Below are 13,356 nucleotides of genomic sequence, written 5' to 3' on the forward strand. Positions count from 1 at the left end.
AAAACAAAGACACATAACTACTTATATAGGTAGTCTAGTTAAGTTTAAACATATTTGACAACGTATTATCTACACAAAAACACGTAAATCAACTAATGACTCATCGCCCTCGCGCTCTCTGCGCATAACGGTTTAAATGAACACACACACATTGAAAGCTGATCAAGAGTTTAGTGCAAGCAATTTAAGGTCGCGACTCTTGTCCCAAATATAGCAGGCTTCATTCAGTGATTGAAACAAATATTAATATAAGTTTTCCAGCATATTATTGAACGCTCCGAGCGAGCTGTGCTGTGGTAAACATGGAACTTTTCCTTGACATGAAACGGAAAATAATCACCAGTGGAAGCAGTGCATTTATCCTTCATTCATGCGATATCTCTTCAGTCAGTACAGTAGCCTACACTTTAGTAATGTTAGGGTTATGGTTCCTCGGCTCCATTGCTGACAGAACTCCAGCCTCATCCACGACACTGATCGCTCTCATGTCCTTACAAATCAACTAAATTAATTTCTCTTGTCGTGTTGCAGACTCAGAGCTTGTGGCGGGCGATGCAAAGTAAGGCTGGTCCAGTTTGCACATACAAAATAGTTGCTTATATTTACAAAACGAGCCTACAAAAGCATAAAAAAGCCTGTTTAATAAAGAAAAGTTCACTAAAGTGTTTAGTGAAATTAGGAAACATTTAGATATCATAAATTGAGTTGTATAAGTTAACGTTACATTTCTACATACATTTTGTTCTCATGTCACAAGTGATATCAAGGTTTATTTTGATCTGTTTTACATGATTCTTCTGTAGTGTGGTTTTCGGTGAAGTGTGCTAAAATAAATATCGTCACCTGTGTACATTAGCCACTTCTCTACGCTTTTCCTGATAGTTTATAGAACAATTACAGCACATGTTCAGGAATGCTGAGTTTGATGTGTGTGAGTATTTGAATAATGATGTTTAATAGCTAATGCTATAACTGCTCAAATGTATGCAGTGAATGTTAACTCGTAAGCTGCTAACTAATCACATCATTTTGATATAAAGTCACATTTGTGTGTTATAAAGTCATAATTGCAAGATATAGTCAGAATTGTGTGATATAAACTCGGAAGTCTTTTCTTCACAATTGACTTTTTTGCGCAGTTGTGAGTTTATATCTTGCACTTCTGACTTCTTTTCTCAGAATTGTGAGATCCAAACTGCAATTGCAAGTTATAAAGTCAAATTCTGAGGAAAAAAGAATTGCGACAATTTGCGCGTTTATATCACAAATATGTAAACTCGCAATTACGAGAAAGTCAGAATAGCGAGATAAAAAGTCACAATGACCTTTTCTTTCTATTGTGTGGTGTAAACAAGCTTCCATAGTCATAATGTGTGATTAAGAGCTCATGTTGAAAAATGCTGGATTGTTAAATAATGGCAATAAACCGCACAGCTTTTAAAGGCTTAGAAAGCAATATTTGGCGTGAGCCTTGTCTTTTATTCCTGCCGTAGTAAAATTTAAAATGTACTGGAAAATGGTTGCTGAAAAACAGTGGGAACCCTGCGTCATTCGTTCATCATGAGTTACTGGACAGACCCATTGATATCTTTTTTTCTATTCAGCTCTATTATAGATATATATAGAGTCTCTATATCTGGAGATCCTCTTGTGTTCAAACGGTGGACGCGACGCGAGCTCGATGTTTTAAAAAAACCGCGCAAGTTTCCAGCGCATGTTCTCGAGACTCCGTTGCTATGGCAATAAAGCCGCTAAAACGCAACCACGTGCAAATTAACTTCTCTACTACTGATTATGGATTTGATTTGTAATGCCACTTTTTTTTGAAGGTGTGCCTCCTCTAATGGTGTGTTCACACCAAACGCGAATTGAGCGTCAAAATCGCGTCTACCGCGTCTAGTTTCACGCGCGAACATTTTGAATGCATTCGCGCGTCCGCAGAGAATTGGACGCGCGTAGAAATCGAGCGTTTGAAGCGAAATTGACGCGCGTTCAAGGCACTCCAGGAGAAATATGTCATAAAACACCACTCTGCCTCTTTACATTTTCATTAAACATATATATTAAGAATTAAAAGCCACACAAATGTGGTCCAGGCAACTCCTACATTATCTTCACTACATGTATATTTAAATATCCTTAAAATATAAAGTTATGAAACTTCTCTTTGCCCTCAGTCAAAACGATTTGGCAGACAACAAATTATAGATTCATGAGAGCAAAGCTCGGCCGTTAGATCTACACAAGACGAGCCACTACAGGACATCAGAGCCAGCGGCAGACGCCAGAAGGACTGGCCGAGGAAAGGCTGCCTTCGCCGGGGTTATGAGCAGTGATTGCCCGGTGATCGCCTGGATCTCACAACTCCAAAAACACAAGATTATTTTTTAAAATAGGCGCTCTCTTTATAAATAAACCACAGATTTGAGCTTTAAACAACTATATTCCCACCTGAAAACGTCTTAAAACTACATTTTGTGACACAATAGTACTGTTTTTAATTTATGCAGGGTTTCTCATACACGTCACTTTACCACGTGACAGCAGCGAGCAGGCTCCTGATTGGTTAACGCGACGCGAATTGACGCCAAAGTTCAAATTTTTCAACTCGGGCGTCAGACGCGAATTCGCTTCAAACGCGTGAATGCACAACAGCACCATTCGCGTGTAACGCGCGTATCGCGCAAGACGCTCAATTCGCGTCCAATTCGCGCGAACTGGACGCGCGAATGAGGCGGATTCGCGTCCTTCGCGCCGCGCGTAACGCGCCTTCCGCGCCGCGGGACCTCCAGACGCGCGTCAACGCGCCTTTCCATTGACTTAACATTGAAATCACTCGCGCCTGACGCTCAATTCGCGTTTGGTGTGAACGCAGCATAAAAGTGTCCGGCGTCCAGGTGAAACAGTAGCTATGCTATTTTTATTTGCTAATTGGCTTATTTGCGGGTGCTAATTTCCATCCCTGGTGCCCATATAAGGAATTCCAGCCTTTCACAGGGCCATACTCGGGAAAAACTTTCCGAAACGTGTTTGAATCCTGAAGGAGTGTGTTTGGCACAGAAATACTAAAAGTGTGTTTTTTATTCTGTCCATGTTTATCATGAGAATCGCCTTTTGAGCAGTGTAAATGAGGCAGAATGCAGGAAGTTGGGTGTGCGCTTCAGTAGTTCTGACTGTGTGCGTGTCATTAATATCTGTGCTTTCTCTCCCTTCATGGCCCAAAATGCTGTTCGACCGGATCTTCATTTTGCATCGCCTTCAACTCTTAACATGCACTTGTGGAACTCACATACACAGCAGTAAGTGTAAAGACACCGGTATTATAGTGTAGATATTCTAGTGTAATGTCTGATCAAGTGTGTGTGTGTGTGTGTGTGTGTGTGTTTTCAGCAGCAGAAGAGTCTGGAGGGATATGTGGGCTTCGCCAGCCTCCCCAATCAAGTGTACAGGAAGTCAGTGAAGCGCGGCTTTGAGTTCACCCTGATGGTCGTGGGTAAGAAAGCGCATTCGCCCAATGTCTTCAGAATGCAGCTACACAACTACACAACTACACAACTCATAATGACCACTTGAGAAGCTTCCTGTCTCGTTTTGAACATTTGCCAGTTTTCAAACTACATTCTTGACATTTGGTCTAAATGCTGTTTGGATAACCACACAGGAAGCTGGGGTTGAATAGCAGTGATTTCACATCCTGTTCATCTTGAAAAACGCTTCAGCTCTGCAGCATATTTAGCATTTGTTTTAGAGAATTAGGCATATCTGAGTTTAAAAGAGCGCCCAACACACACACACTGGAGAAAATTGATCAAAAACGGTCTCATTTTACAGAAAACACTACAGTGGTGGAATATTGCAGATATTATATTGTATTTATTCTCAGTTTTGTGATAAACGCATATAAAGTCAGTTTTTAATTTATTTTTTAATTAATTTGTTATATGAAAATCTATAATATTTAATCTGTTTGGTCTACATCCCTTCAGAAAGTTTCTGTTGATTCCACTTGTAAACAATAATTTTCTTGATATCTCCTTCCAAAGAAAAGTTATTGAGATTAATCTGTACACTATCTAATAATTAGGGCATTTTATTTTTTCCCAAATTCCATTTTTTTTTTGTTTTAATTTTTGCTAATTCGTTTTTTTCCGTTTACATTTTTGGAAATTCATTTTTTTTTCTTTTAAATTTTTGTTAATTCCTTTTTTTCTGTTTTAATATTTGGGAATTCTGTTTTTTTTTACCCTTAACTGTTATTTTAGTCGTAAAAAGAGTGTGCTTTTAATGTTAATATAATAGAACATAAAATAGGAATGACCTTAAATTTATTAAGGTAACAAACATCACATTTACTCTGTACTTTTCAGGACAAATCATGCACTTTAAGGACATCAAGTCACAACATAATATTTGTGCTGTCAATTGATTAAAAAAACTGAATTAATCGAATTTTTCTGTAACTAATCTTGAATAATTGCAATTAAAAAACATTGGAGTTTTTAATATTTTGATATTATAATTTCTGTTACTCTCCAAATGACTGTAGAAACAATTTAAAGACAGTATATCTTAAATATGTGTTGTATTGTCATGTTTTTATGAATGAAGGCCAGTATCACTGATGTCTCTATGAAACATTAATGACGTTACAGTACAGTATAACTGAAAGCTCCCAATTTCAACATTTATTAAGCTTTAAAAAACAACTTTTAATTTAACTTGAAACAATCTTTACATAAACCCATTATAATAAATGTTATATTTACCCGTGGCCTTCCCTGTTAGAAATATAATAAAGTTCAAGACCTTTCTTAACTGCATAAACAATAAATGAAATCTAGATTAATCATCATTAAAGCTAAAATTTCCTCTGTTCCCGTTGTTCTGTGATGAACATTAATGACTTAAAGCACTTTAAGATCTGCCTCTTCCGAACATGACGTGGATCCTGCGCATCTCAAGTTCATAAGGACATTATTTTCCATACAGTGCATTAAAGTGCGTTAAAAACAAGGCAAAATACAGCAAGCACAGCTCGGCTCGGCACTGAGGGCTTCGCGTTGAGTTTCTTAACTTTTCCGCCGACGAAAGCAAAAGACATTTGGAGAGCCGCTTCGCCACACTCTCATTGTTTTGAAGGGTTGTGTCGCCCAGATTTGCTTCCCACACAAAACAACATTTCATTCCAAATATGTAAAATTCCGCGATTCCGTAAATGCGGGAGTTATAGGGCCCTAAATAACTCCTCATCTGCATTGACTTTCCATAGCCGCTGGGAAATCGAAAAGAAGGCCACGCCTCCTCAACCCTGTAAAGGGAGATCCCGGGCTCTGATTGGTCTTCAACTAAAATTGCTTGAGGTCCAGTAAATGAACCCTCGTCACCGGCCGAGGTCCGGACAATTATGTACCTAAAAACAATAATTTATGATGCCAGACTAAAGAAATGAGTGTAGATAGCATTTGTTCTTAATTGAACAAAATATAATGTTCTCAAAACATGTCTGTTCATATTGTTAAAGCAAACATAGGCAATCCTTCACAAAATTGATCTCATTTTGTTGTTGTTCTATGTCCTTTAAGTTGCTTTGGTACAAAATATAAAAATTCAACCAAAAATATGATGAACTACAAATGCCTTCATCTCTAAATCTGCACTGAAAATACATTGATTTCAACATTACTGGCAACTAAAGTGCTTGTCTCTAACAGGGCTGGGTATTGACACACATTTCACAATTCGATTCGATATTCAATTAAATTTCGGTTATTTTAGATATATATCAGGTATAATACATGGCCAATTTTCTCAAGGAAAACAAATGTCTGAACTAATGTTGTAAACTATGGGAATCATTTGGTGCAACATTAGCCCACTAATAGTGAAGGTAAAAATCAACTGATTTGTTAAATTACACTAAATGATTTTAATTTTTATAATAAAGCTTTACAATTATATAATCATATTTCTACTCCAATTAGTTTTTTTTAATATAAACATTTGGCTGTCATAAAAACTTGCCAGATTTATTCATAGGCTACATGCATTAAATATTGAAGAACATTAAACATGACAATCAATAGCCTCTGTAATGGTGCATATAATTAGCAAAATCCTCCTCTCTAGAGTTCATTTTTCTAGCTGACAAACAAGTTTATGGACACTGGATATGGTTTTTCTGAGCTATATGTGACGTCACATGACATCGTTTACTTATTAGCCATTTTACTGACGTCTTTCTGCGGTTAAAACACTTTTGAGCTATTCTATGTGACATAATACAGATTTCAGTAAGTTGTCCTGTATCTTTTAACACATTTTCAGATGCTTATTGATGTTTATTTCGCGCTGTATTAAGGCGGAAGAGAAGATCCGTTCATGTTTGCTCATTGCTGCCGCTTCTCTCTCCAATCTCGCTCCAAAGCGGTATTTATGCTTTTGAATTTCGTAAAAAATATCAATAGTAATAAAGCACAAAGATTATTGCGATTTATTGGATGGGAGGTGCGCTACAATGTTTATTTCATTCACTAACTGAAAACAGGATGACTAATCGATTCTTGGGATTTAAGAATCGATATTGTTTTGTAAAAGTGTAAAATCGAGAAATCAATATTTTTTACCCAGCCCTAGTCTCTGATATCGAATCAAATTCAGACTGCATTATCTTTTTCTATGTTACTGCAAAAGTGATTACGTTATCAAGAGGTTCTAATCATTCAAATGATACCATATATGTCTAGTTTTGTGCTGCACAACTTATAGATTTTTAAAAATGATTATGATGATGCAATATTGGACCCACGGTTGGCTGCCATTTTAGAAAGTGCAGCTGCTTTTACGAGTGATACGGGACAGAAAGATTAATTTGTGAATCCGACCCGAGGACTCGTGGTTGTGCATGCTTGAGTTATTTTCTCAAGTTTATAGCTGTAAAAGATCCATTTCATCACATAATACCCCCAATATTTTCTGTCATTAATGAAGTTTTATAGCGGATCTGTAACAGAAATTGGCAGTGCAGGTGGACTTTACCCAGTTGTTCTTGCATTAGTGTGTGTGTGTGTGTGTAAAGCGGCCCAGTCTGCATCTGTGCCAGAAGCCCTTCACTGGAGTTAATGAGAGCGGGCGGCTGCATGCCACTCTATTGGCTCAAACCCTCATCTCTTCAGATGTAGTCCCGCTGCTAGTGCTCTGTGCTCACACTTTCATGCTAAATACATCATCATCAAGCTTGACTTCTAAATGATCCTGGATTAAATTGACAACCACTTTTTTTTTTTGTTTAAATAGAGAGATAGAAATTGTTCTTGAGTGAATGATTCAATGACTCACTCATGAAGACTTCACTCATTTCATTACTGGATGAATCAGCGTTTTTGAACGAATCTCTTGAATTAAAGGGTTATTTCACCCAAAAATGTAAATTGTGTGATTAATGACTGAGCCTCATGTGGTTGGACACCCGTCAGACCTCCGTTCATCTTCAGACACAAATGAAGATATTTTAGTGTAAATCTGATGCTCTGAAAGGCCTCCATTGGCTCAACTTTACACTCTCAAGACCCTTAAAAGACACTAAAGACTAAAGTTACAAAGTCCATCTCACTACAGCGGCTCTACAATAACTTTATGAAGACGAGAATAGTTTCTGTGCGCAAAAAAACCCTAAATAACGACTTATATAGTGATGACGATTTCAAAACACGGCCTCATGAAGCTTCGAAGCGTTATGAATCAGTGAGTCGATTCAGCGGTTCAGAGCGTTATGAATCAGTGAGTCGATTCAGCGGTTCAGAGCGTTATGAATCAGTGAGTCGATTCAGCGGTTCAGAGCGTTATGAATCAGTGAGTCGATTCAGCGGTTCAGAGCTTTATGAATCAGTGAGTCGATTCATGATTCAGAGCGTTATGAATCAGTGAGTCGATTCAGCGGTTCAGAGCGTTATGAATCAGTGAGTCGATTCAGCGGTTCAGAGCGTTATGAATCAGTGAGTCGATTCAGCGGTTCAGAGCGTTATGAATCAGTGAGTCGATTCAGCGGTTCAGAGCGTTATGAATCAGTGAGTCGATTCAGCGGTTCAGAGCGTTATGAATCAGTGAGTCGATTCAGCGGTTCAGAGCGTTATGAATCAGTGAGTCGATTCAGCGGTTCAGAGCTTTATGAATCAGTGAGTCGATTCATGATTCAGATCGCGTGTCAAACTGCTGAAATTTGGCGATTCAAACTGCTGAATCGACTCACTGATTCATAACGCTCTGAACCGCTGAATCGACTCACTGATTCATAACGCTCTGAACCGCTGAATCGACTCACTGATTCATAACGCTCTGAACCGCTGAATCGACTCACTGATTCATAACGCTTCGAAGCTTCATGAGGCCGTGTTTTGAAATCGTCATCACTATATAAGTCGTTATTTAGGGGGTTTTTGCGCACAGAAACTATTCTCGTCTTCATAAAGTTATTGTAGAGCCGCTGTAGTGAGATGGACTTTGTAACTTTAGTCTTTAGTGTCTTTTAAGGGTCTTGAGAGTGTAAAGTTGAGCCAATGGCACTATTTCCTTCAGTAAATCTATTTTTATAGGACGTTGTACTGAACTCAGCTCTCATTTTAACCTCACATTTGTCTTTATTCTGTTTGTTTTCCAGGAGAGTCAGGTTTGGGGAAATCCACGCTGATAAACTCCCTGTTCCTGACGGATCTGTACTCTGGAGAATATCCCGGGCCCTCGCACAGAATCAAGAAAACCGTGCAGGTATAAAAGCCGAGCGCAGTTTCCCACATGTCAATGGATGCTGCGTGTTTGTTCTCAGCTGAGCTCTGGGAAATAGGGCTTTAAGGGGTTTTCGAAGGCCTTGCTGAGACCAGAGCCTGCAGGTCCAGGTCCAGGTCCAGGTCCAGGTCCAGGGCTGCTTCTCCAGCATTCTCCACTAATAGCTGCGCTCGGGCCTGCGTGCTTGGACATGTCCAAAGCTTCCGCCGCTCCGCTGTAGGAGGACTAGGGTTGGGGACCGAACGCGACACTTTTAAGGGCACTGACCGGATTACGTCGGTTCTACCGAGAACAGATTCACATTAAATCAATCGGTGCCAAATTTCGGTACCTGAGACACATCTGGTGATATAGACGAGCGTCTGTGAATATTAAACCGCAAAAACACTATTTAAATACGAATCCTGCGTGTCTCTGTGCGAATGAATGCTGTAGAAGCGCGGTTTACCACACACACACACACACACACACACACACACACACACACACACACACTCGCTATCGCGCTCACTATCATTATGACGGTAGCGTGTTTTCTACGGTGGCCCAGTAGTGCACAACACAACGAAATTTAAAAAGCATTCATAAATCCACAACACAACAAAATAAATCCACAACACCACGAAATCAAGCCACAACACAACGGAATCAAGCCACAACACAACGGAATCAAGCCACAACACAACGAAATCAAGCCACAACACAACGAAATCAAGCCACAACACAACGAAATCAAGCCACAACACAACAAAATCAGGCCACAACACAATGAAATCAAGCCACAACACAACGAAATCAAGCCACAACACAACGAAATCAAGCCACAACACAACGAAATCAAGCCACAACACAACGAAATCAGGCCACAACACAACGAAATCAGGCCACAACACAACAAAATCAAGCCACAACAGAACGAAATCAGGCCACAACACAACGAAATCAAGCCACAACACAACAAAATCAGGCCACAACACAACAAAATCAAGCCACAACACAACGAAATCAAGCCACAACACAACAAAATCAAGCCACAACACAACGAAATCAGGCCACAACACAACGAAATCAAGCCACAACACAACAAAATCAGGCCACAACACAACAAAATCAGGCCACAACACAACGAAATCAAGCCACAACACAACAAAATCAAGCCACAACACAACAAAATCAGGCCACAACACAACGAAATCAAGCCACAACACAACAAAATCAGGCCACAACACAACAAAATCAAGCCACAACACAACGAAATCAAGCCACAACACAACAAAATCAAGCCACAACACAACGAAATCAGGCCACAACACAACGAAATCAAGCCACAACACAACAAAATCAGGCCACAACACAACGAAATCAAGCCACAACACAACGAAATCAAGCCACAACACAACAAAATCAAGCCACAACACAACGAAATCAAGCCACAACACAAAAAAATCAAGCCACAACACAACGAAATCAGGCCACAACACAACGAAATCAGGCCACAACACAATGAAATCAAGCCACAACACAACGAAATCAAGTCACAACACAACGAAATCAAGTCACAACACAACGAAATCAAGCCACAACACAACGAAATCAAGCCACAACACAACGAAATCAGGCCACAACACAACGAAATCAAGTCACAACACAACGAAATCAAGCCACAACACAACGAAATCAAGCCACATTGACTTAACATGTAAATCACTCGGTGTGACCGCAGCATAACATGTTTAGTGTTTATATGTTGAGTGCAGGTGGAGCAGTCCAAAGTGCTGATGAAGGAGGGCGGCGTCCAGCTGCTGTTCACCATAGTGGACACTCCAGGGTTTGGAGACGCCGTGGACAACAGCAACTGGTGAGAGCGGTTCAGGTGTAGTGTGTGTGTGTGTGTGTGTGTGTGTGTGTGTGTGTGTGTGTGGTGCTACCGTGGTTCAGATGTAATGTGTGTGTGTGTGTGTGTGTGTGTGTGTGTTTGCTCCAGCTGGCAGCCGGTCATCGATCACATCGACAGTAAGTTTGAGGATTTCCTGAATGCCGAGTCGCGTGTGAACCGAAGGCAGATGCCGGACTGTAGAGTTCACTGCTGCCTTTACTTCATCGCTCCCTCAGGACACGGGTGAGCATCCACAGCTCCTGCTCTCACATTCGTCTCCGCATGTTCTCCAGTGTTGTGTGGAGGCCTGTCGCGATGGGCAATAAATCAATTAATCGCACAATAAATAAAAAAATGAGCTCGATAATTTCCAGCGTCCGTTTTGATATACATTTTTGCCGAGCGTTACATTATATGATCACGCTCTTATACATGTAAATGCTTCCAAACGCGACAAGACACAAGAGAACACGCTGTGTGTGTGTGTGTGTGTGTGTGTGTGTGTGTGTGTGTGTGTGTGTCAATGTCCTGTCTGTGTGGCTGCGTCTCATGTCAGCTAATCGAGGGACACTCTGACACACACACACACACACACACACACACGCTCGACGCACAGACAGACTCGCGTCAGTTTCCTTCTCACATCGAGTTGCTCTTGAACAAACAACAACACAGAGAATTTTGAGTATTCTCATATTAGGAGTCTTAAATGAGTTAAAGGGTTAGTTCACCCAAAACTGTAAATTGTGTCATTAATGACTGAGCCTCATGTGGTTGGACACCCGTCAGACCTCCGTTCATCTTCAGACACAAATGAAGATATTTTAGTGTAAATCTGATGCTCTGAAAGGCCTCCATTGGCTCAACTTTACACTCTCAAGACCCTTAAAAGACACTAAAAACGTCGTTACAAAGTCTTATATAGCCTTAAATCAATTTTCGGCATGTTTTTTGGAGTAAAAGGACCTATAACTCAGGATAGAAGTTATATATCAACAAATCCCTCGGGAAAAGCCTTCAGAATATAGTCCAGTATGAGACTGGAAGAGCTGGTGCTGCTGAAGTGGAGAATCTGACTCTGAGTGTTTGAGGAAAAACTCAATTTGAGAAAACGGCCTTTAAAGTTTTATACTGTATAACTGCATACATTTCTATAAAACCCCCAACCTACAAACTAAATATATATTCAGTTCATTAATATCAGTAGTGTATAATATCTAAAACGTGTGGAAATTGATAAATGAATAAATTATTAATAGCAATAGCTATTAGAGAACTACCTTAACAAACACACAACAGTCACACACACACACACACACACACACACACACACACACACACACACACACACACACACACACACACACACACACACACACACACACACACACTGTCCCTGTTTGTTGTATATGTCCATCTATAACTATTTGAATCTAATTCTGACAGGGTTTCATCATCTAATCTGTTGTTGTTTACTTTCTTTTACTAGCTCTTGCTATTTGCTCTTTTCTGTGAGTGTTTATGAGCTGATGTCGGCGTTGTCTGCAGTATTTTCTCTAAAGGAAGCGTAGTGAGAAATTGACCAATCAGATGTGGTTTTAAATTTCTGGCCCAAAATCTCAAAGTGGACCACTGCATGAAAAACGATGTCTCGCCTTAAAGACAGAGATGTTTCCTTCTAAAATGTTGAATAACTTTTAAAGCGCTAATCCAGTCTGTGTGCTGTAAACTGCTCTGTATAGAGGAGAATCTCCGCTTTTCAGAAGCATCACATCTCGCGGTGGATTATTCAGAGGCTCTGTGGTGAGTGCGGATCATTGATTCGTCAGGCTGAATAAAAGGAAGATAGAAACGCTTTGACTGATTAAACATGAGGGCAATAAACACACGACTGCATCAAGATATGCTGTATTTGAGTTCCTCAAGCCTTCTCTTGTGTTTTCATAATAATAAAGCAGTGCTGATTGACATAGACTTTATCACAGCCTATAAAATAATTGTCTGCCTCATTCTGTCAGCTCACAAACACTCGACTGACCATATGAAGTGAGGTAAAACGTGTTATTAAACAGATTTTGTTGGCCAACACCTGTTTTCACTCAAAAAAACACCTAGAATAAAATTATTATAAATGGTTATAACTTGCTGAGGGATTGTTACATGTTGACAATTTCATCTGGAAGTCTAAAACAACCAAGTATAACTTTCTAAAGGAAAAAATCCAAACTTCATGAAGTTCTGTTTGAGTTCACAGTAAAAACACCACATTTTTGCTGCCGTTTTTCTTTAAATTCTATTCATTTAATCCATTCTCGACTAAATAAATGTAAAATTGGGACTTCAAATGAGCTAGATGGAAACGTCATGTTCTCCTGTTTAAAGTGAATGATTCAGTGACTCACTCAAAGACTTATTGTTTCATTACTGGATGAATCAGTGTTTTTGAGTGAATCTCTTGAGTGAATGATTCAATGACTCACTCATAAAGACTTCACTTGTTTCATGACTGGATGAATCAGTGTTTTTGAGCAAATCTCGAGTGAATGATTCAATGACTCACTCATAAGGGCTTCACTTGTTTCATTACTGGATGAATCAGTGTTTTTGAGTGAATCTCTTGAGTGAATGATTCAGTGACTCACTCAAAGACTTATTGTTTCATTACTGGATGAATCAGTGTTTTTGAGTGAATCTCTTGAGTG

The 13,356-nt window shown here is 39.5% G+C and overlaps 1 protein-coding gene across 2 annotated transcripts in view; it reads left to right on the plus strand.

The window, feature by feature from the left end:
- Positions 1-13,356, plus strand: part of septin7b (septin 7b) — a 42,528-nt gene that overhangs the window by 4,809 nt on the left and 24,363 nt on the right. For both annotated transcript variants that reach the window (XM_079837287.1, XM_079837288.1), the window contains exons 2-5: positions 3,391-3,493; positions 8,654-8,760; positions 10,536-10,636; positions 10,763-10,897. In XM_079837287.1, coding sequence (XP_079693413.1) covers positions 3,484-3,493; positions 8,654-8,760; positions 10,536-10,636; positions 10,763-10,897 — 353 coding nt within the window. In that variant the 5' untranslated portion in view covers positions 3,391-3,483. The remainder of the gene's footprint in view (positions 1-3,390; positions 3,494-8,653; positions 8,761-10,535; positions 10,637-10,762; positions 10,898-13,356) is intronic.

This window comes from Gobio gobio, assembly GCF_949357685.1.
Source record: "Gobio gobio genome assembly, chromosome: 15".
NCBI lineage: Eukaryota > Metazoa > Chordata > Actinopteri > Cypriniformes > Gobionidae > Gobio > Gobio gobio.